The sequence below is a fragment of the Macaca mulatta genome, chromosome 2 (assembly GCF_049350105.2).
Source record: "Macaca mulatta isolate MMU2019108-1 chromosome 2, T2T-MMU8v2.0, whole genome shotgun sequence".
In the NCBI taxonomy this organism is placed as follows: Eukaryota; Metazoa; Chordata; class Mammalia; order Primates; family Cercopithecidae; genus Macaca; species Macaca mulatta.
Genome location: NC_133407.1, coordinates 150979627 through 151003784, shown reverse-complemented (window position 1 = coordinate 151003784; position 24158 = coordinate 150979627). Strand labels below are relative to the sequence as shown.

Here is a 24158-nt window from a genome sequence, read left to right as displayed (position 1 = left end):
TCCTAAACCTTTTTTCTAGTTGTGTCTCTTAACTTCTCTAAATCATCTAGAGCTGACATTTATGGAGTGCTTACTGTGTTCCAAGTAACATGGGTGCACTATTGTGCACTCTCTGTACCTCACTGTATGAGGTAGACACTATTTCATCAGCACTCCTGATTGCTTCAGCATGGCTGGGCTCACCCTTTCTAGCCTTCTCCCTCCTTTATGTCATAAACAGCTGCTCAGTCCAGGCCTGATTCTCTACTGTTCATTCGCTAGTCTGGCCTATGCCTTCAACATCACAGCCTCTCATGGTCAGAGACAGAAACTTAGGTGAAGGACAGAAAAAGTCACAGTTTGTGAAGCTGCTGGACTGGCTCTTGCTGGTCCCTCCCCTCGGGCCTCACGTCTGGTGCCACTGAAGGGTCCCAGTGCATCATCTCAAATGCTGGCCAAGAGCAGCTGACGATGTTCTCCTCCCAGAGAGGGTTACAGAAAACTATGTGGCATGAGAGCAGAACCAGGGCCAGTGGGCAAAAAAGGTCAAGGCAGACTTTCACTTACAAGCAGAACTTTCTTTTGCAAAAGCAGTGAGATAGGCTGTTTTGGGAGGTAGATGTATGTGTTCACATAGTGGGTAGTGAATGACCTGACAAAGACATCATAGATAATATTCCTTCTTTAAATATGAGATTGATTAGATGAATGCTAAGGTTCCTTCCAATCCTGTGAAACTGTGATTCCAAGAAAACATTTTAAATCCCATAGATTAAGCTTTAATGGTAGAACTCCAGACACAGGATGAGCTCACAGGGGTGATCATACCATGCGGGCTAGCCTTGTCTTTCCTCAGCCATGGAAATATACATGTAAGACACCCACGAATGAACTAAGCCCAGAAGTGCCCTTCTCCAGGCTTCAGAGGAAGAGCTCCCGGAGGCAGTCCTTTGGCCTGGAGCCTGGGAATATGCTTTGGCCACACTTGATGGTGCCTAGGAAGCTTCTCTTGGCCCCGGCTCCACTGAGATTGTATATGGAAGACTTCTCAGGGGCTACAGGAGGTGGGGAGGAGAGTTCCCAAGGACTGTCCCTTGCCAGGCTGAGACTCCCTGGCTCCACCCACAAGCCTGCTGTCAGCTAGGGTCTCCGGGCCTATTCCCTGTGGGGCTTGGCTACCATGGGATCTGTTTCCAGTCACCCAGAGCATCCTGGGATGCTGAATTCCACAGAAGTCTGGCCACTCTGGCGTCACTGCCAAAGTCTGGCATGGAGCCAGCCCACAGCAGCAGAAACTCATGGCCAGACTGAGAGGCAGAATTTTGCTCAGAAAGTTGGATTGATTCAAACAGGTAAGAATGTGAAGTTCAGTGCTTGTGCCTAGCTGTACACAAAATGGAAGGGGAATAAATGACCTTATAGCAGCATAAGAAAAAACCCAGCTGGGTGCAGCTCACGCCTGTAATCCCAACACTGTGGGAGGCTGAGATGCGTGGATCACTTGAGCCCAGGAGTTTGAGACCAGCCTGGATAACATGATGAAACGCTGTCTCTGCAAAAAATACAAAAATTAGGTGGGTATGGTGGCATGTGCTTATAGTCCCAGCTACCCAGAAGGCTGAGGCAAGAGGATAGCTTGAGCCTGGGAGGTAGATGCTGCAGTGAGCCAGGATCACACCACTGCATTCCAGCTTAGGCAACAGAGTGAGACCCTGTCTCAAAAAAAATATATAAATAAATAAACCACAGACAACCTTAGGTTTACAGAGTGACAACAGGCTCAGAGAGTGTCAGACTGTAATGATGCTGCCAAAAATCGGATGCAGCTGGAGGTATGTCTGTGTCTTGACAAGAGGAAGTGATAGGACCACTGTTCTTTTGGCTGATCAAGCCTCATGAGAGCGCACTGCAACCAGTTCTGGTCAATTCTTAAGGGGGATGCTAGCAGAAAAACATGGGTACATGGAGCAGATAGGATGGTGAACAGTCTCAAAATGACATCTTTATGCATGTGACTTTGGGCAAGTTACCCTGAGTCACAGTTTCCCAAATGGTATAAATGAGGTAACCATGGAAGCACTGGAAGACTGAAATTAGTCAAATGTATATCTGAATAGTGTCAAGGGCTGGCTTGGGTAGTAGTGAGCTTCCTGGCATGAGAGGTATTTCAGCAGTGCTTGGACAAACTCTGGTCAGAGGGGCTCACATAGCTGCAGGCACATGACTTCTACAGGCCCTTCTAGCTCTGGGCTTCCATGAATTCGTTTATGCATTTCTTTTTCCCAGTTCTTCAGGTGTGTGAGAACTGAGACAAGCCTTTCTTAGCTACAGAGTTCAAGACCAGCCTGGACCAGCTACAGAGTCTTGAACTCAGCAAGACCTAGGGTTATTGGGCCTGTGCAGAGATGTCTTGCAGGTATAGGCTTTCAGGGGCTTGGCAAAGAGAGTGTGCTGCTTCTATCAAAGCTAATTGGGCTGGTATCCTGCTATGCTGAATCCACTGGGCTTAGTGATCAGAGAAGCCAGGGAGGAAGGAGAGAGCTGGTGAAGCTCAGAGACTTCTCCAGGTTGATAGGTCCACCACTTGTTAAGGGAGGAATGCAAGGGTTTTCCTTACATAGAGATACAGAGTCACAAATGCCCAGCTTACTCCATTCTTACCTTCCCCTCTGTTGATGTCAGAGCACCAAAAGGGCAGGGTGCACGGTATTGTGAACTCCCTGAACTGGGGCCCAGAAGATCCAGCTCTCCTGCTTAGCAGCTGTGTGACCTTGGGCAAGTCAGTTGCCTTCTCTTTGCTGATATGTGAAACAAAGATACACTTGCCAGCCCAAGACATCTTAAATAAGCATTGTTAGGCTTAAAGAGCGTGCTTTGTAAACTGTAAAGTGTTAGACAATGTAACTGAGCATCCTACTATTATTAAATAATAAATATAAATCCAAAGGAAGGGAGGTCTAATGTTAGAATCAGTGAAGAAGATATTGTTGTGTGGTTTCCTGTCACCTGATGCATACTTTCATGAATAGGGAATTCTGGTCTGGGTTATACCATGCCTTCTGTATATTGCTTAGTTCCAGCAAGGTCCCTGCAAAAATGGTAAATATTAGCTCTTGAGATGATTGGAAAGGAAATCACTGGCCTGCGAGAGAAACCAAGCCCATGGATGAGGGTTTGCGGGTTTTTGTCAAAGGCAACTTTAAAATGCCATCCCGTGGCTTTCAGCAGACAAGCTGGAGAAAGGAGCTCCTGAAGTCCCAGCAGGATGGAAAGCTGAGGAAGGAAAGACATTAAGTGACTCAACACTTGTGAGCTGTTGGCCTGAGACCAGCTGCTCCAACCAAGGAGGAAGGCCTGTGCTTGCTCAGCATATCTGAGACAGGAAATTGGGAAAGGGTCCCAGGGTCTGGCCCCAGGAAAGAGGCCAGGCCAAGCTCCTTGCCGGACACGCCACAGAACTATTCTGATCAGCTCCCCCAGGCCCCGCTTCCCCGGTCTAGGACCCCAGGGAGAATGAGGCAGCGGGAAAGAATGTGGTCGGGAGGTTGTAGGTTTAGTCGGTGCAAAGGGGACCGCATGTTTTGAGGCACCTTGGGATCTTTCTGGGCTTGCCCCTGCAGTCACCAGCGCCCACCTTCCTTCCTCCTTCTAAAAGGTGCCCAGGGATGAGCTGCTTCTCCTTCCCTCCTGGGGGGAGTTGCTTCTCTGTGTGCAGAGCTCATCTCCGGGAGGGGGGCCCTCTTATAACCTAGGACCCAAGAAATATCCCATGGGGGCAGTCCCTGAGTCTTCTGGGGGCACTGAGGGGCAGGTCACTCAAGGTCAGAATGTCAGCTTCAAATGATTAAACATGTCCCTGAAAAGTTAAGACAGTCCCAGAATAGTTAGCTTCTCTTAATAGTCTGTTAAGGGATCTAGTCACTAGTGGCTTTATCTGAACCTGCCCCAAATCTCACGTTCTCAGCTTATACTCACTGGGGAAGAAATTCACTAAAGCCATTCCTGCTGTGGGAAGCAGGAAGGCATTTCATTTGTCCTAAATTTACCTCTTCTAAGCTGAAGTGAAGCCCTGTTAGTCCCATGTTGGGGATCGGAGAGACTTTTGGACCCCTCCCTAACTGGATAGCCCTTTAGATTCCACTTCTCAGAGTGAAGAAACCCCTTCTTAGGCTTGGTCTTCTTGCACTCAGGAGACCTCATCTTTTTTAGAACAGGGGCGGCTAATCTTTTGGCTTTCATGGGCCACACTGGAAGAACTGTCTTGGGCCACATACACTAACACTAACGATGGCTGATGAGCTAAAAAAAAAAAAAAACAACTGCAAAATATCTCATAATGTTTTAAGGAAGTTTATGAATTTGTATTGGGCCACATTCAAAGCCATCCTGGGCTGCAGGTTAGACAAGCTTGTTTCAGAGCCTTTGTGGCTGGAAAAACCTCGCTGAAAATGTTTTGTTTCTTTTTATACCAGAGAACCCATATAAAAAAGGCCTGGTAGAATGTCCCACCAGAGACCAGAGGTTATTCAGCCTCAGTCCTTCAATTCTGAATTCTCATCACAGCCTTTCCCAGGTCCCGTGGCTGCACACAGCCTGGACCCCAGCATGTCAGGCTTGGAAGGAGATTGTATAAGTTACCTGTTCCAACAGCCCCAGTCCCCAGCCCTTGCCTTTCACCATGTGCCTTACAAGCTACTCATCCTGCTCAACGTCAGCAACAATGTAGCAGCCGCATACCATTTCTGAGTGTTAGAGAGTTTACTCCCTACACTAGTTCAAAACCAAGCAGATTTGCCTTTTGGAATCAGTTCTACCCCATGACAGCATCAGAGAGCTAAAGATATTAATTAATGCACTCCTTGAGATGTCTGCTATTCAACTGCAATTCCTTTAACTTTTACTCATAGCACAGATTTGCCAATTGCCTCAACCTCCTGGTTTCTCTCCTCTGAGCACATTCTGATTGGAGTTAGAGTTTGTCCTTGTTATACTGTAACCCTCAGACTAGAAACATTTTGGATGTGCTCTGATCAGCTCAGGGTAGGAGAAGAGGCTCATCTTCATTCTGGACACCAAATGTATATGAATGCTTCCAAAGGCTGAGTCTTAGAATCATTCCCCATGGGTCTAACCCACCAGCCAAATGGGAAGCCAGCTCTGTGGCATAACTGAGGGACACTGAAGAGAGAACAGTTCCCATCTTAGTCCGTCAGTGTCTGAAATTCCTGCATGAGCAATTCAGCCTTCTGGCTCTGGAGAATTTTACAGGAAAATAAAAAAAGTGGAACCAGTATAATGAGAAATGAAAAAAACATTAGCCACATGAAGGAGAAGACCAGATGCCATCTCTACTGGCAAGGCCTGAAAGCTCTGTCCCCCTGAAGTTCTCTCCCTGGTTCCTGGGAGTCTGAAGAGCAGCCCACACCTCACCAGAGCCCTAGGACGCAAGGCCCAGCTCAGATCCTAGACAAGAGACCCCAAAAGTCAGTGAATGTGTAGGAGGGGTGGTGGGAAGGCAGTGGCACAAGGAAGAGACTCTGTAGGTATACAGCCTAGAGGCTTTGGCCATCAATGGCCACCAGGTGTCACTGCCACCTCTAGAACAGTCTCTCTAAAGCATTTCAGAGTCCATGTACAGAGACAGAGGGTCAGTAGCTGCCGCTGACCCTCACAGCAGCCCGCAAGCTGGCAGTCCGGCCAGGCTGAGGCCAAGCTGTCACCAACCAGATCAGGCTTTGCCACTCACCTCCCTGCTCTTGGTGACATGGCCAGTGCTTCTTATGCCCTTTCCCCTATTCCTTTGAAATGTGTGCAGCAGCTGGTTCAGGCCCACCCCCACGTCTTTGCTCTTTGCTTTCTATAATTAATCCATCCCAGGCTGGGGAGCTGGCTGGTAACAAGGTAAGGTATGCCCTCCAATCACCATCCTCACCCCTAAGTCCCAGCTCCCTGTCCCCACTATAGGTGTTCCTCTGGAATCAAATACATGAAAGCACTAATGGTAGAGCTAAGGGCAAGGATAGAGAAGGAGAAAGAGAGAAGGGTAGACAAGCAGCTAGCCACAAGTCTGTCCTGGTCTTGGTCTAGAATTCTGGGCAGGAGCAGCTCCTAGGGCTTATGACTCAGACCAGAAGCTCTTTCAGCCTGAGCTTCCACAGCCACAGAAGAAAGAGGCCAGCAGGAGGCACCTATGAGGAATGGTGACAATGCCTGTGGGCAAGTTAGTGACAACACCTAAGGGCTCAGCTGGCCATGTAAAGTCCTGGCTGGGATGCAGGTAATGTTCCTCGATTCACATCCTTTCCACTTGCACGCTACCAAGATCATCCATAGGACCTGACATCAATCCAATAGGCTGATAGGGGTGTTAAAGATGCCTATTCCAAATGATGAACTCACTCAACAAATATGTATTACAATGGCACATCAAAGGTAGTGGGGTAGGAGTGGTTTGCTTGGTGGGAAGAGTATTTTATCAACGTCATTTGTATAGAATTGCTATCATATGTTGATAATAAAAAGCAGGCCAACTTAGTTATTTTAAAAATTTTCTATAGTCAACTGCTTGCACCTGGGCAAACCACTCTCACCTGCCTCCCCTTGGTACACCCTTGATGTATTAAATGGCTACTAGGTGCTAGATACTGTTGCCCTAGAGATATAGCCATAAACAAGTCTGTACTCTTGAGAACCTTACATTTTAGTAGAAGAGACAATGAAATAGACAAGAATAATCTCAACTGGTAGTAAGCGCTATGCAGAAAATTAAAGAAGGGACAGGTGGTAGCCAGTGAGTAGGTGGCAGCTTTGGATTGGATAGTTGAGGAAGTATCAGTTATACTGTTAAGGAAAAGCCAGTTATGGCCGGGCACGGTGGCTCATGCCTGTAATCCCAGCATTTTGGGAGGCCAAGGCAGGTGGATCACGAGGTCAGGAGATCGAGACCATCTTGACCAACATGGTGAAATCCCATCTCTACTAAAATACAAAAAATTAGCCGGGCGTGGTGGCAAGTGCCTGTAGTCCCACCTACTTGGGAGGCTGAGGCAGGGGAATTGCTTGAGTTTGGGAGGCAGAGGTTGCACTGAGCTGAGATGCGCCACCGCACTCCAGCCTGGCGACAGAGCAAGACTCCGTCTCAAAAAAATGCAAAACTAAGAGGGAAGAGCATTTCAGAGAGAAAGTATAGCCTAATACAAAGATCCTTACCAGTGTGGCTAGGGCACAGTGAGCAATAGTTAGGATAGTACAAGGGCAAAGAGGCAGGTAGGGGCCTACATAAATTGCTTGGGAAAAACAGTGTTGTGGGGACAAGATTAAGGGAAAAAAACTAGAGTTCTGTGTTATGTTTAGCGTGCCCTTAAGATATGCAAGTAAGGATGTCAAGCAAGAATTAGAAATATGAGTCTGGAGTTTGAAGGGGTGGTCAGGGCAGGAGATAGATATGGGCTGGCCAAGACCACCAACAAATATATACATTGACCAAGTTCTGGGGCACTGATGTTTAGACACTCAACAGAAGTGGAAGAATCAGCAAAGGAGGCCAAGAAGGGGAAGCCAATGATGTAGAATGAAAACCAAGTGAGGGTGGGGTCTCAGGGGCCTAGAAAATAGTGTTTAGAGGAGGGAGTAGTCAACTGCATCAAATGCCACTGAAAAGTCTGAAAGATTAGAACAAAAGTGACCACTGGACTCAGTGACATGGAGATGACTTTTTTTTTTTTTTGAGACAGAGTCTCGCTCTGTCACCCAGGTGCAGTGGCGTGATCTCGGCTCACTGCAATCTCCACTTCCCGGGTTCAAGTGATTCTCCTGCCTCAGCCTCCCAAGTAGCTGGGATTACAGGCACGTGCCACCACACCCAGCTAATTTTTGTATTTTTAGTAGAGATGGGGTTTCACCATGTTGGCCAGGCTAGTCTCGAACTCCTGACCTTGTGATCCACCTGCCTTGGCCTCCCAAAGTGCTGGGATTACAGGCGTGAGTCACAGCACCCGGCCTCATGGAGGTGACTTTGACAAGGGCAATTTCAGTGGGATGGTGGGAGTGGGATGCTGACTACAGAGGACAGGAGAGACAATGTGGTAAAAGGGAGACGGTGTCTGAAACAACTTTCCAATAATCTTTTGGAAAAAGAGACATTGATGGTGGAGAAGAGAGAAGATACTTGAAAACAAAAAGGAGATAGAATTTAGGTCACAAGTGGAGGGTGAGCCTTCGAGCAGATTCATGTGGGTGGAGGTGCAGATAAGTGGGTGGATGTGATAGCAGGGACACGAAGGTAATCTAGTTTGACAGTTCCATAGTCCTGGACTTATGATGGCTGAAATGTCTGCTCAAATGTAACCAATGAAAATGTGCTATTATCTAGAGGAAATTGGAAGTGGGAATATGACCAGTACAGTCATGGCTTTAAGCTCAAGTTGTGGAGTTTTGACAACTGTGGCTGACTGTTGGATGTCTTCTGCCTTCTGGGTGGCCTGAGGTCAAGGCACAAGGCTCAGGAGGAAGCTCATAGAGGTTACCAGAAGATACCATCTGAGAAATGATGACCTCTGAATTCACTCATTATTTCAATTTAGAATATAAACGTTTTGGACAGCAACTTTAAGTCCGAAGGCTATTAACTAATTTTAAGCACACACTCTGCATTTCCATGTTAGTCAACGGAAATGCAGATCAATAAGGCATAGTCCTTGCCCGCAGGGGCTGAAAGTATTTGAGAAACATTTGCTATATTAACTTAATCATGTGTATAGTAAAGAATTTGGCTTTGCCCTAAGAGAATTCTGGCCTTTGTCTTTGGCTCCCCGGAAGTAACCTCTACACTCCTGGAGTTTCTGGAGTGATAGGAGTGTCTCTTGTCACTCATAGTAGGTCCCTCAGGCCACATGGTATTATCCTGACCTCCAAGGAGGGAGGAGCCAGAGGCTGAGTTCAACCAGGTGATCAATCAGTCATGCCTACATGACAAAGCCCCAGTAAAAACTGTGAACCCTGAAGCTCTGAGGAGCTTTCTCAGTTGTTAATACTCTATGCATATTGTCACATATCAAAGCCAGGAAGGGAATGAGTCCTAACTAATGGAAGCTTTGTGTTTGAAACCCTCCCAAATTCTGCTCTACACATCTTCCTTTGGCTTAGTTTTGACCTGTATCCTTTCTCCATAATACACTGTAACTGTGAGTATAATAGCTTTCAGTGAGTTCTGTGAGTTCTTCCAGAGACCTGTCAAACCTGAGAGTGGTTTTAGGAACTTCCTGAACTTTCAGGTGATGTTAGGAGTGAGGGTCTTATGGAGACTTCGCAGTTTGGCTAACTTCAGACTTTGCAGTTTGGCTAACTCCAGGTATTATGTGGCCTTAGAATTGAAAGGGATCTAGACATCATCTAATTCAACTCCATTTTATAGGTGAGGAAACAGAGGTCTAGAGACGGGAAGTGACTTGCCCAAGGTCACATAATGTTATAGCAGAGTGAGGATTAGCCCTTATGTGTCCTGACTCCCAGCATGGTATGCATTCCACAATATCCTTTGGATATGAATATAAGGCTGAGCAAAAAAAAGCTTATCCTTGAGTCAAACTGACTTTGCTACAAGGAATTTCTGAAAGAGATGCTACATTTAGGGAGCTTATCCCTTGCTATGTTTTCTGCCTTGACACTGACGTATTGTAGATTTCTCTTACAAAATGTTCAAGCTACAACATTTAATGTTTATAAAATAAGGGGCTTATACCAAAGAAGGGCTAATAATGCTTTTTTGTGGGGTAGAAAATTTTGTTCTGTAAATTATCTCCTTGCTTCGTAACTTTTATACTTTAGACACCATTTTGTATAATATGAATTGTCTTGCTACAAGGGATCTTAGTGTGTTCAACCTTTAATTTTAGACACAAAGATGCTGAGGCACAGAAATGGGAAGAAACCTACCCAAGGTCACCTGGTGAAGCAGTGGCAAGGACAGGGCTAAATGCAGGTCTCCTGACTCTTAGCATGGCCTTCATTTTAGTTCAGAATGACTTTCCTTGTAGAGGGTCATGAAAGTTTACACATTTTGTAAGTACTTAAGGGCCCTTCACAGAATCCCAGAGCAGCCCATTCTGTCTGGGTAATGTCAGGTTCTCTTACCCTGTCATAAATTCTTTAAGATACTACCAGATGTTCTCTGTTTTTCTTAGTATTAAAGGGAAGAAGGAACTCCTTGTCACTCTTCTGCTACAGCAGGGACAAGCAGTAATCTGGTTTGCAGATTCTCTCTCATTATCTAGTGTGGACTAAAGGGCAGAACTAGGATTCACATATCTTGATTCCATCACATTTACAAAATCATAAAATCTCACCATAGGCCTGATTTTTTTCAACCATAAAAATCTTTTTATCATCTTTAGTTAAATATAGTAATTAAATAGTGGGTTTGTATCTCTAACAGGCAATTAACTTTTGTTTTCCCAGTTACCCTACTGTGATTCTCTAGTAACCAAAACACTCATAAGAGCTAATACATAACAACATACCATCATACAGGGCTATTCTCAACTCAGATACCCAGAAAGAGTCAGGGTCCACATTTATCAGCCCAGAAGTTCCCATTTATCAGGATTAGTGAAGATGGAAGTATTCTACTCAAAGAAATTTTCAGAGCACAGAAGGTCTCTAGATATCAGTGGGGAAACTTGAGATCCAGAGAGGGAACTGACTTATCAATTGTTACACTGTTTTATGTGCTGGTCACCAAGCCAATAAATGAAGAGTCTAGGATTCAAATTTGGGTAGTTCTCACTTCACAGCCCACACTCTGAATCACTATTCTATTCTACCTCCCTAACTGTTTAAAGTTGGATTTTGAAGGAAAGCTATCCGAGAGAATTCTCATTTATAAATAATAAAACTTGAGCCCAAGAAAGGCTAGTCATTTCCCCCACAAACTTACACAGCTATTTAGAGGAAGAGCTAGACTTAAGATTCAGTTTTTGATTCATTGTCCCAAGTTCTTAACATTTCATAGTATAAACATTTAGTGGAGTTGGGGATACTTTTGAAAGATGAGATACCTCTTGCATGGGAATAAAGACCTTTCCCTGCCACAGGGTCTGATGTTCCACAAAACTTCAGTGTGGATTTCCCACTAGACCTGCAGCTGGAATGCTGTTGCCATGAGTGTGATTGGCTGACTGAAGAAGGCCACTTCTCTCTTAGGAAGGAAAGATTTCTAATTTGAGTTTTGCCTTGTCACTCTCTCCCAGAATGAGGGACCTGATTCTCCCCTTTCCAGACCAGCTTATTTCTCAGAAAGAGCCTTCCTTATTTACAAAGATAGTAGGCTCGACACAGTGAAGCAGTGAATAGACAGTAAGTGATGTCACCCAGCTCTTCCTCAAATACCTCTCAGTTTAAAATCGGGAGCATCCTGAGTCCCAGGTGAAACTGGCTCTGGTTCCCTGGAGACTTCAGGTTCAGAGGAAAGAGATCCAGTGCTCCTCTGGTTAATTATATAATTGATATTGCAGATTGCTGAGAAGGCCCCTATAAGGGGTGGTGAAAAATAATCAGGCCTCCAGGGGAAAGGGAAGGGAAGGAAGAGGGAGATGTCTCCTTAGATCCCATTTAGGCCTGTGGGCATCTGGCCTGTACTCCATTCTTTAGGCCACCAACATCTAGAGCAGTGGGCTTGGGAATGGTTCTTGGCTCTGCTATGTCTCTTCCTAGCTGCTTACCTGTGGCTGCTGGGTTGTTAGGGGTCTCTGAGGAGACAGGGCAGGAGTCCTGGACAGCAGCTGGTTCATCTTGCTGATGACTAGTTCGGTGATGAGTTGCCTGTCCTCTACCTGATGTTCCCCAATCAGTGGCATGCTACAGTCCATGACCTGGTGGGAGATGTGTCCCAGGTGAGGAAAGGGGTCTGGAAACATAAAAGGCCTGGTACAATCTTTCAGAATGGGTAGAAATTAAGCCAGCAGAGGTGGATTGGAGATGAAGCAGGAGTTCTTGTCTTCAGCTGGAAGTATGATCATTTGCAGAAATAGGATCTTTGTCACTTCCTTCTACAAACCTTTGCCTCAGGTCTTTTCCCCAAGCTTTACCCGTGCCAGGGCTCAGTGAGACCACAAATTGCTGAATGAAGGTAGCCAGAAGAGGTAAAAAGCAAGGAGAGGGTAGAGCCTCAGGGCGCAAAAGTTTGCAGGCAGGGAGCAGGCAGATGTGAAAGACATCCCCTTAAATCTCTGATTAGGAGCATGCACTTTTCATCTCTGTTACTTTTCACCCACAGAATCTCTATCTCTAAGCATGCTCTGCTCACTAAATGACCAGGTTCATCACTCTGTACCTGAACTGGGATGCCCTCCCTTCTCACCACCAATCCTGGTTCTTCCTGTACCTCAAGGCTCAGATCAGTGTTTTCCTCCTTTAGGAAGTGTCTGCCTCACAGACTCCATAGTCCAACTTTCTCAATTATGGATGAGGAAACAGAGGCCCACCTAGCAAGGAGAGGTGTGACCATTCAGAAGGTTACAGACCATGCAGGAAATGAGAGAGATTCTGAATTTGAAGCCTACTTTGGGCTCCTGACACCAATATCCTGGAAATACCACCAAACTCTTAGCAAGGAGTCTTTCCTGCTCCCAGCCAGATTGGGTAGGAATGTGTGTGAAGGATTCATACTGCCACTGGCTTTCCTTTAAAACAGGAAAAGGGAGTCAGCAAAGTTGTGTTAGAGGACCAGGCAGAGTAGTGTCTCCAAGGCTCAGAGAGATGCTAAGAAGAATGTTCTGCATCTGGTGCCCGGCTGAGACACTGATTCACTCTGTGGTCTTGGGAACATGTTCATGGTGTTAGGCCTCAGTTTCCTCACCTGTAAAATGAGCAGGTTGGACAGAATGACTCCCAAGGGTGGCTTTCTGAGACAGAGAATGGTAACATCACTACAGCCTTCCCAGAGGAATGACTAGTATCCCAGGAACCCATATCCAACATCTTTTACTCCTGGCTAGCAGGTTGGAAACAATAGCTACCCACTGATCTTGCTGGAACATTTCCATGGTTCAGGAGGCCCTAAATTAAAGGCAGTCTGAGCTGCCCACATAGTTCTTAAGCCTTGGGAGTTATCTCTTACTGCTTGGTCCAGACTTACCTCAAAAATGTAGTCTTTCCCATCTTTGCCATGTACAGCTTTGACGGCACAGATGTCCAGGCCGCCAAACATCTCAGAGCAGGTGTCCACCCACAGTTTGTACCTGGAGGTGATGGGGAGGTGTCCTGAAGCTGGGGCAATTCGCTCACCACAAAGCTCGCTTGCTGGTCAGGCTCTCCTTGCTGCCTCCATCTCTCCCACCTCCCATCCCCACTGCTCCCTCCATCTACCTGCATCAAGCACATACCCTTATTTACAGTGCCCTCCTCCATCTACTTTCCAGATCCTACCCATTTTTGCAGACTCAAAGCAGTTCTCACCACCTCTAGAAGGCCTCCTTGGCTATTCCAGCCCATGCCAATTACTCCTTCCTTGGAGCTTCTATGGTATGTACAGTCATCTTTTCCCATAGGCTGTCAGAAGAAGCCATGCTACTTCTTGACCACTTGCTGCTTAGAAACTTCTTCCACCAGATACTCTAGGTCATCATCCCTAAATTCAGCCTTCCATAAATCCCTAGGGCATGGACACAATGCGGCCAAATTCTTTGCTATGGAGTGGCAAGTGTGACCTTTGCTTCAGTTCCCAACAAGTTTCTTATTTCCATCTGAGACCTGTTAGCCTGGCCTTCACCGTCCATATTTTTATGAGCATTTTGGTCACAACCACTTAACCAGTCTCTAAGAAGTTCTGAACTTTCCCTCAGCTTCCTATCTTCTTCTGAGCCCTTCAAACTCTTCCAACCTCTGCCCGTTGCCCAGTTCCAAAGCCAATTCCACATTTTCAGGTATCTTTATAGCAACACCTCACTCCTTGATTAGTCTGTTTTGTGTTGCTATAAAGGAATACTTGAGGCTAGGTAATTATAAAAAAAAAAAAAAAGTTTATTTTGGCTCATGGTTCTGCAGACTGTACAAAAAGCATGGTGCCAGCATCTGCTTCTGGTGAGGCCTCAGGAGGCTTTTACCTATGGTATGGCAGTCTTTATCTCTATCATCTGTCTTTATCATCAGTCCTGCCTGATCTTGTTAAATGGGATACTTGGGCCTTTTGTAAAACGTTTTATCTGTCCTGTTTGCTCCGTGACTCCCTTTGGACAGAGCTTAATTCCTAAACTTCTTCATCTAAGGAAGTCTCCCTCTCACTGGGTTGGAAACTGGACTTCTTCTCTCACTCACCTGTCTGACATGGCGATCTGCTCCAGCATTGCAGAGCCAGTGTTCGTCTTCCAGTTCCCTGAGATCGATGTCCTCCTGCAACAACATCCCACCAGGATAGGACAGGCAGTGAGCCATACCAGCAAGAGGAGGGCATGAAACTTTCCAGAATTTTAGCTTTCTGTTGCTTTCCACATCTGCTTCTCCCACAAATAGCCCAGAGGTCTGTCTGCTGAGCTCAGAGCCTGGGTGCCTCTGCCAAATCCCCACCTGCAATACCCTCCTCCTCTCTACAAGGGTCTTGCCCAGACGGCTCTGGCTCCACAGAGCCTTCCCTGATCTCTCAACTGGATGACCTCTTACTGTCCTTAGAACTCCTATAGGACTTTGCTTCTGCCCGATTTTCAAACTTAAATCTACTTTTTATTTGAGTTATTTGATCTGAGTCTTAAGTTCAGATTTTTCCACAAGCCTGAAAACCACTTGAAGGTATATATCATGTCTTGTGTTCCCAGAAGACTACCCATTCAGTATCTATACTGACTCAATACATACAAACTGAAGTCCATTGATCCTGAGAACTCCTGCAGGGTTCTTTATGAATATCTCCGAATGTCTTCCTTACTGGCTCACTCATTCATTCATTCAGTGTTAATTTCTGAAGGCCACTATAATACTAGCAATGTGACTCTGGGCAAGTCAATTAACTCTTCAGGGTTAAGTTGCCTTGTCTGTCAAATGCAGCCGATGGCATCAAGCCATCAGCCTCTTCTCTGCTGTGCCCACGGCACCCTCCATTCATGAATATGTGTCAGTGTCAACTAGTCGTAGACTAAACAGGAGGTGGATTACTTGGTTTCTGGTTCTGGATTTGCTCTTGATGGGCTGGATGACCTTCATAGAGTCATTTCGCCCCTCTGAGCCTGTTAACTGTTAACACAGGCCTGTCAGAAAGACGAACTGATACAGGTTTAAATTAACTATGAACACCCAAAATATGTCTTTTTAATTATTAGCCTTCATCCGGACACAGTCAAGAGGAAGGAGATGGCCTAAGGGACAGAAGAGTCCTGCTTACATTGTTGAGAGAGCCCTTCCTGTGCTGCCCTTATCATGCAGTACTGTTAGAGAGTGGTCTCCCCAGAGATCTGATTTCAGACACTGAAGAACCTAGATATATGGCTCATTTTTCAGAACCACGAGGTGGCCCCATGAGTTAACGAACAAGGTCACAACAGTCCTTAAGCTTGAACAGTACTGACTGCTTTCCAAGGTGCCTCCTCACCAAACCCCTCATTTCAAACCCCCTATTGTGAGTAGGCTGAAATTCTTGCCCCTGCTTGAGTGATAAGAAAAATAAGACTCAGAAAGGTTAGAGGACTTGTCTGAGATAGTCCAAATAGGTATGAGATAAAAGTCCAGGAATCTTGGTTTCCTCACATGATGTGCTTTTCCCTACACTCCAGTACCTAATTCAGGAAAGGCAAAGAAACAAACTACTGAGTGGCTGGCAAAACCTGAGTAGAAACACAGAGACAGAATCATAATAAAAATAACTCTGTCTTCTTAACATTTGTGGTTTACAAATGTGTCCCTGTGACCAGACTGCTCAAGGCAGGGGCAGAGAGTCACTCACTTCCATGTCCCCAGCACAGAGCCATGGCACGTAAGAGAGTCTCACAAACTTCGGATCTGTACACTGACTCCCACGATTTTCAGGTTGCATATCCAACTCAACCTGAGCCAAAACTCATTTTACCATTCTATCTGTAGGTGTTAACTTTCTTCCCGCGATGTTTCCTTGGTTTATCAGGATATTCCTACTGCCTTGATGCATAATACAATGTGAAACACTGTTTCATCTATAGGCTTATTTATTTCATTAGTAGTAATATTAATAATTTTCATAATCTGAGAAGGCTTCACTTCAAAATGAGAAGTTTCAGTAGTAGAACCTTTCAATCACAAATTTTGAATGAGTTCATGGCTGCCCATCACCATACCATATTATTTGAAGGACTCACTTACATAAACACTTAAAATAAGAAAGTTAGGGCCAGATGTAATGGTTCATGCTGCAATCCCAGCACTTTGGGAGGCCAAGGCAGGCAGATTATGAGGTCAGGAGATCGAGACCATCCTGGTCAACATGGTGAAACCCCGTCTCTACTAAAATACAAAAAATCAGCCAGGCGTGGTGGCGGGTGCCTGTAGTCCCAGCTACTCAGGAGGCTGAGGCAGGGGAATCGCTTGAACCAGGGAGGCGGAGGTTGCAGTGAGCTGAGATTGCACCACTGCATTCCAGCCTGGTGATAGAACAAGACTCTGTCTCAAAGAAAAGGAAGACACTGAACCCCATATAATTGGTTTCAAGCCAGTCCGATAACCTCTATGACTTTTTCAACATTTAAGATACTAGAAAAAACATTATATAACCCTGTTGAAGTTAATTTATAGGTTAAAATCCTTTTTGAGTGGATAATAACAACATCCTTACATTTGCATGGCACTTTAAAGTTTGCAAAGCTCCCCAACACTTCACACTGTTCTCTAACAATGGGATGCAAGGCATAGATCCATATAGGCTACCTGAGGCATGTGGGAGCAGAGGGGACACTGAGAGGCCATTCTCTAGACCCAAAAATCATCTGACCTCCACAGCTGACCCACATTATTGCCTACTGCAGATGGAGGCAGGAATGGTACCTTCTTCACACCAAAGTGGCTGTCTCTGGATCTCCACGGAGATTGCTGGGGTAGACAAAAAGAATCCCAAGCCTGATCTTGGCTACTACTAAGTCAATTCCTTCTTCTGAGAGCAGGAATATAGCCACAAGTTTGGGGAAGAAGTGTGATGAAGAGAAGCTAAGAGGGCCTAAACATTTCTCCTTGCACACAAAAAAGTAAGTAAATGTTATCTAAAGTTTCTCTGGTCACCCACCCTTCATCAATGTTTTGGAATTCTCTTTTTTTATGCTTCATTTTGAGTTGTTTCTTGAAACCCTAACCCTTAAAAACTAGGTGTCTTCTTTTAAGGATCAAGATACTTTTACCCCACTGTTGTTTAATGTTTTGTGTTTATTTAGGGGATTTTAAAGTTATAGGATAGGTAATCTGCTTTCCTAGGTGCCTGAACATATATATATTTTTTGCTTCTTTTAGCAAGTTTTTATAATGGTTTTTAAATTATTCTGTCTTAGATTGTGCATATTTCTTTTCTTTTTTTGAGACAGGGTCCTGCGTCACTCAGGCCGGAGTGGTGCAATCACAGCTCACTGCAGCCTTGACCTCCCAGGCTCAAGTGATCCTTCTACCTCAGACTCCCAGGTAGCTGGGACTACAGGCAAGCACCACCACACCCAGCTAATTTTTGTATCTTTTGTAGATAATGGGGTCTTACCATGTTGCCCAGGTTGGTCTTGAACTCCTAGGCTCAAGCAATCTGCCTGCCTTGGCCTCCCAAAGTGCTGGGATTACAGATGTGAGCCACCACACCTGGCCACATTGTGCATATTTCTAAAGCAATCCTGAATCTTTTCTGGAAGCAAGAAGACTGTAAATATAAAGTTGTAAACTAAAAAAGTACAAATCTTGACAATAAAGGTAAAATAAATTCTATGCCTCAGTTTTCCACAAGGGTTCTTCCCTGAATACTTATTGGTGCTTATTAATGTTCCTGCTGCTATACAAGGTAGTGGAGATGCAGAGATGATTCTATCATTCTTGCCCACAAGGAGCTCAGAGTCCGGAGGAGGAGGGTGACACAAAACACATGTGCGGCAAGGGCTAACCAGGAGGTGTGTGAAGAAGGGTGGTATGGGACAGGAGTGCAGGGAGGGGGCCTATGTCACTCTAGGGGTGGGGAGTGTAAGTAGTGAAAAGGTGGGTAAGAGAAGAAAAACAGACACAGGTGGGGAAGGGAAAGGGAATGCTGCTCAACCTTGAAGTCTGCTAAAGTCCCAAGTGACCAAGATCAAATCTATATATTAATAATGTTCTTTCTTTGTAAAGAAAACACCACTGTAAACTTTTTTAGTGGGGGATTAATATTTCTAAAATTGGAATTACAAGCCACTTGCATTTTATGCATATTATGGAAAGTCAGGTAGTTTTGAAATCTTTTCCTTTACTAAATTCTAATGAAGGAAAATTTTAACTTTCCATCCTGGCAAATGGACACAGTTATAGAGAAGTCATGCACTGGGCTTTTAATGCCTGTAGCATTTTCAGTGTTGGGTATTTACATCAGGAACTTTTTAACTTCGAGCTGTGGCAGTCTGGGGAAGCCTATGGATTCCTTCCAATGAACACAATATATAAGATGTGTAACCATATAAGACAGAGTACATGGGATCCCAGAGCTACCCAATTAGAGTTATCAAAAATATTAAACAAATCTGTGATTAGTAAAATACGTGTTTCTTTCTAAATAACAGGAGGCAGTGGCAAGTCTAACAACTACCATGATTTTAAAGTAGGAATGAGAATAATCCATAGAGATATCTGTCTCAATTATAGTAAGATATAAGAATATCAGTGATCGCCTTTAGTGACAAACTCCTATGTACAGATAACTACTGTAGTCTGTTGTCTCTGTTCAAAATGAAGAGAAAGCTAAATTTCCTTTAGAGGCAAGTGAAAATGAATATTAATGTATTTTCTCATCTTAGTTCACAGACCCCTCCTCTGACTTAAAAGGAATCCAGGTAAAAAATCTCTGACTTAAGTGGCACCCTCTCTCTGTTATCTGCCTATGGGCCAGAAGAGGTTAAACTGAGAGTTGGTTGCAATGTGGAGGCTCAGATTTTCCACTGTGGTTGAGGAGAAAGCATACCCCACTCTTACTTACATGTAAGCCTTGTAGTTGTTGCCGATCTTCTGGACCCGGATGTCATACTTGGAGTCAATGAAAGGCTCTGCAGTGGCATAGGTCTGGGTAAGAGCCACCACACTGGCAATGTCCTGGAAGTCGTAGTGGTTTTCCACTTTGACCTAATGTTGGAGCAAGGCAGAAAGGGGGAAAGGGAGACACACACATACACACACTGAGAAGTCACAAGGGCCCTGAGCCTCCAAACCCACGAATATGTATCCGATCCAGACACTAATCTGGGTGCCACATCTTCCCAGGAGGCCCCTTTTCCCTAGCTTCCCTTCCCAGAACTCAGGGGCCACACTTGCTGCAAAGGACCCAGAGGACCAAGCAGGTGGCTTGCATTCTGCTTACTGAAAGAGGTCTGGTTGGGTGACACTCATGGCTTTAGAGGTGGCAAATCATCTTCTCTTTGGAAAGAATTCATCAGTGACAGAGGGAGAAGAGCAGTTCACAAATGGGCGCTCTGAAAACTGCCCTTCTTGGTTCAACCCTGAAGTACAGCAGGCCTCTCTGCCTCACCTTGCCCATGCCTGAGTGAGCGTGGCCAATCTTCACCACCACAGGGAACGTGGGCAGTGTCAGCTGAAATCAGAAAAGAAAGGAATAAACTGTCAGAGTGTGCCCATCTCTCTGTGGAATCCTACAAATATTTTTCTTGCGAATGCCCTTGGGAGGGTTCTTTAAAGAAAGAACTAGTCCAATCTACTTGCTTTACTGATTAAAAAACTGAGACCCATGGAATGACAGTGACTTTCCAGGGTCACACAGCATATTACTGGCAGTGCTACAGGAACCCTGTTCTCTTATTTGGTGTACCCTACATCTTTAAAATGTATCCTTTGAAGGAAATAATGTTGACCCTGATGAAAAGTCAGACTCCTATGGGAACTAAGATTTGAACAGATATTGGGGGTATCTGGCCTGATGATTTCAGAATTCCTGGTTGAGGCCAGTCAAGGCTGGAAAACAGAACGTCAAAGGGCTTTAGAAATCACATAGTTCAACTCTACTTTATGGAGAAAAAACTGATGCCCAGAGAGGCAAAAGTCACAAAGCTATAGTGACAGTCAGAATTGGAATCCAGCCTCCCACTATCCAGTCCAGCACCACGTGGAAACATCCCACAGCAATAATCCCATGGAGATTTGGGATTTGGAGGCTTGGAACACTACGCTCAAACAGCAGACAAGGCTCTGGTCACAGTCACCCCCAAGTCCCCTGCTTCTTTGTTTTCTCTTTTTTTTCTTTTTGAGATGGAGTCTCACTCTGTCGCCCAGACTGGAGTGCAGTGGCACAATCTCAGCTCACTGCAACCTCCGCCTCCTGGGTTCAAGCCATTCTCTTGCCTCAGCCTCCTGAGTACCTGGGACTACAGGTGTAGGCCACCATGCCTGGCTAATTTTTGTATTTTTAGTAGAGATGGAGTTTCACCATGTTGGCCAGGGTGATCTCCAACTCCTGACCTCAGGTGATCAACCCGCCTTGGCCTCCCAAAGCACTGGGATTACAGGTGTGAGCCACTGTGCCCAGTCTGCTTCTTTGTTTTCTAAGCTATCCCACCTTCTAGAACATGACATAGTCTCCAGTGAGAAGGGACATGCAATAAAAATCAGTGTAGCCTAGGGACTCAAGAGGGCTTTGAGGTCCAAGGTTTGCTCTAAGTGATGGGACACCTTGTGTTTTGTACCCACACCAAGAGCGCTGTCTCCAGCTATCTGGAGAGTCTGAGGCTCTGGGAGTGAGAAAGGGTTTCTAAAGCACTGGCTGCTTCTTTGACATCTCTCCCCACCCCCCAGGCAACAGAGCCAAGACACACACACCCCAACTTTCTCTGTCCTGTTCTATTACTGTTTGCTGTTGCTTTGGAGCCTCATAAATAGGGCATTGAAAGCACTTCCTGCAGCTGAAAGAAGCCCTGAGTAGCTCGTCTCATTCCCAGCGTGCAGCTCAGCAAGGGGTCCGTCCTTCTCTGTCACTGTCTCTTTTGCCTGTTGTAATTCTGTCTGCCTCTCTGGGACTCTGCCTGTCTCACTCTTTCTGTCTGTGCCTCTCCTCACTCTTGTTCTTTCTGCCTGAATCACAGCCCTCAGTCTTTCTGTCCTCATGCATTTGTCTTTGTGGCTCTTTCCGTTTTTCTGCCCTTGACACCATCCCCTCTCCCAGCGCTTTCCCTTTACTTCCAGAGCGCTTCATGACTTAGGCAGGGAAACAGAGGCCAGGGCCTCTTTCCTGGCTTCCCTCTGCATCTTACTGAGTATGCAGGTCGGAAGAGCCTCGGGTCCTGCCGCCGCGGGTGGCCTAGAGCCAAAGGAAGGCGGAGCCCATCGGGGCGGGATTGGCCCTTAGGGCCACCTCATAAAGCCTGGGGCGAGGGGCACGACGGCCTTGGGAAGGAGCCCTGCTGGGGCTGTTTGGTCTGACAGACCTCACAGGCTCAGTCGGGCTCTGCAGTGTCATGCCTGGGAGCCCCCGGCCCGCGCCGAGCTGGGCGCTGTTGCTGCGGCTGCTGGCGTTGCTGCGGCCCCCGGGGCTGGGCGAGGCATGCAGCTGCGCCCCGGCGCACCCTCAGCAGCACATCTGCCACTCGGCACTTGGTGAGTCCGAGGTCCGCGAGGTCCACAGCAGGGGGTGGTTGTGGGGGGATTAGTATCTGGCCAGCAGTAGACCAGGAGTCCAGAGGAAAAGGGAGGAGCTCAAATTCCGACCGGTTGCCTCTTGCTGAGGCTGATAGGTCGGGAAGGACCAGGCGCCATAGCAACCTTGCAAGCGCAGAACCTGACTGATTCATAAGGAAATGAAGATTGCGTCAGGGACTTCCATAGCGACGTCCCTCACTCTGGCCATACTGCAATTATGGAGTGTCACTGAACAAGGTGTCACTGGAGCTATCTGATGATTATTCTGAACTACTGGACTGGGGACAGAAAGGGGAGGGCAGAGGGCTTGCATTATAACTACCGGGGTCTGTCCAGGCCTATAACTGAGGTTGCCACCAAGCCCCTACCGCAACACACACGTTCTGTCCTTTCTTTTCCCTCTGCCTGGAATGCCCTCCCTCACACCCTTAAATTCCTGGCAGACTCCTACTCATCCTTCAAGGTCTAACTTAGGTCTCTCCCCTTCTCTGCAGGCTCCCTGGCTCCTTGGTGCCGCCTCAGCATCTAACCGTCTTAGCGCTCCTACTATGCTGTGCTATTGTTCTTTACAAGTATGCCCTGCACTAGATCAAGAGCTCTGCAGGATGGGGACCCTGTCTTAATCACATCTATGGGCCTAGTGCCTAGTGCAGGGCCAGGCACAGAGGAAGAACGTCATCAACAGTTTTTGGTTATTAATGCTCAAATGGCAAGAGATGCAATACCTCAGTGCAGGGTCAGAACATTTATGAATTCAATAAACATTTACTAATGTCAACTGTAGGCAGGCTGAGAGGCCTTGACCACAGCAATAAACTTCACACCAACTGCCCTGAAGAGGCTCCTCCTCCCTTCTGTACTCTGACTCCTACCCTGTGCCCCACTGCACAAACGGCTATGGAGAACTAGAGCTCTCCAGACTAACTGGTTCGAAAAAGCAGAAAGAGCTTAGCGGTTATAGAACCTAATAAGCCTGAGGGGTTTGGAACTTCCAGGGACTGCACAGGAGGCGTTTCCAGGTCCCCCTTCTCACACATCACGTTGCTCACAACCTGGTCACACCAAAACCAAGAATTGCCCTATAGACTTCTTCAGGGACCCTGGATCATCCAGACCTCAGGTGTATTGCCCCCACCAGCTGCTAAAGGTTCCCTCTTTTCTCTTCCTATGCAGTGATTCGGGCCAAAATCTCCAGTGAGAAGGTAGTTCCTGCCAGTGCAGACCCTGCTGACACTGAAAAAATGCTCCGGTATGAAATCAAACAGATAAAGGTACATGGGGGCAGGCTGGGATGTGTAGCCCCTAAGGCTGATGGAGGAAGTGGGGTCTGTGTTCTGGGAGGGCTGGTAACTTTCAGGTGGCCTGGCTCAGTGATCCTTGGGTCTAGATGCTGAAGTGGAACTGGATGAGATTTGGAGGCAGAGCCCGTAGAATCCCAGGGATATTGCAGGGGAGGGCCTCCGCGTCCATCTGGTCCCACAGCTGCTGGTGTATGGTGCCACTACAGGTACCTACTGGAATAAACCGAGGTTTAGGTGTTTTTTTGTTTGTTTTTTTAAGACAGAAAATAACCCAGTAGGGACATCTGAGGACACAAAATCCTGAACTGGACTTCTGCTTAAATATTTAGGCTGAGAAATGAGAAATTTTTGCCTGTTAATATATGCAGTACACTCACTGACTCGATATTGCTTTTTTTTTTTTTTTTTGTAATTGCCTGTCAGATGTTCAAAGGGTTTGAGAAAGTCAAGGATGTTCAGTATATCTATACACCTTTTGACTCTTCCCTCTGTGGTGTGAAACTAGAAGCCAACAGCCAGAAGCAGTACCTCTTGACTGGTAAGTTAAAGACCAGCAACTGGCCTTAATATAATAGATTCTGCCCGAGGGAAGGTAGTGAGAAAGGAGCCAGGGTCTTCCTTGGGCAGCAGGCTGAGCCAGGTGGCATTTTCTTGGGCATAAAACAGAGCTGTGTTAGTGACAGACAACCTCTGAGTTGGGAGGAGCTTTGTAACCTCCCTTTAAATGTAAGAGTTCTCATTACAGTGATCCTGGCTACTGTTTCACTATTTTAAGGACAGGTTGCTCACCCAGTATAGAGCAGCTGCTTCCATTTTCAAATAGTTTAAATTAGTATCAGATTTTTGGCAAAGTCAAAATCTCCTCTCTAAAACTGCTCCTTGCAGGTCAACTCTGCCTTTTCCACAGGACCTAATAGGAGCTTGAGTCTAACATAGTTCTGTCTCTGTGAACTTGGGCCCAGGCAGGATTCCTCCATACTGAATTGGTTTGGATAGAACAGTTAAAGAATCACACAAGTATATGACTCCATAGATGAATGCAACATTAAATTATTTTGGAGTTCAGGGAATAGAACT

The 24158-nt window shown here is 46.1% G+C and overlaps 2 protein-coding genes across 4 annotated transcripts in view; one reads left to right on the top strand and one right to left on the bottom strand.

The window, feature by feature from the left end:
* SYN2 (synapsin II) overlaps window positions 1-24158 on the bottom strand; it is a 190592-nt gene that overhangs the window by 9749 nt on the left and 156685 nt on the right. The window contains exons 6-10 of one of the 2 annotated variants that reach the window (XM_028844464.2): window positions 19664-19726; window positions 19118-19260; window positions 14290-14364; window positions 13112-13214; window positions 11697-11846 (exon numbers count right to left, since the gene is read on the bottom strand). In XM_028844464.2, coding sequence (XP_028700297.1) covers window positions 11697-11846; window positions 13112-13214; window positions 14290-14364; window positions 19118-19260; window positions 19664-19726 — 534 coding nt within the window. The remainder of the gene's footprint in view (window positions 1-11696; window positions 11847-13111; window positions 13215-14289; window positions 14365-19117; window positions 19261-19663; window positions 19727-24158) is intronic. The other variant, XM_028844465.2, reaches the window with a different exon arrangement.
* TIMP4 (TIMP metallopeptidase inhibitor 4) overlaps window positions 1-24158 on the top strand; it is a 329812-nt gene that overhangs the window by 302468 nt on the left and 3186 nt on the right. Inside the window, exons 2-4 of one of the 2 annotated variants that reach the window (XM_077989847.1) lie at window positions 21526-21738; window positions 22954-23051; window positions 23505-23619. In XM_077989847.1, coding sequence (XP_077845973.1) covers window positions 21600-21738; window positions 22954-23051; window positions 23505-23619 — 352 coding nt within the window. In that variant the 5' untranslated portion in view covers window positions 21526-21599. 2 annotated transcript variants of the gene reach the window in all.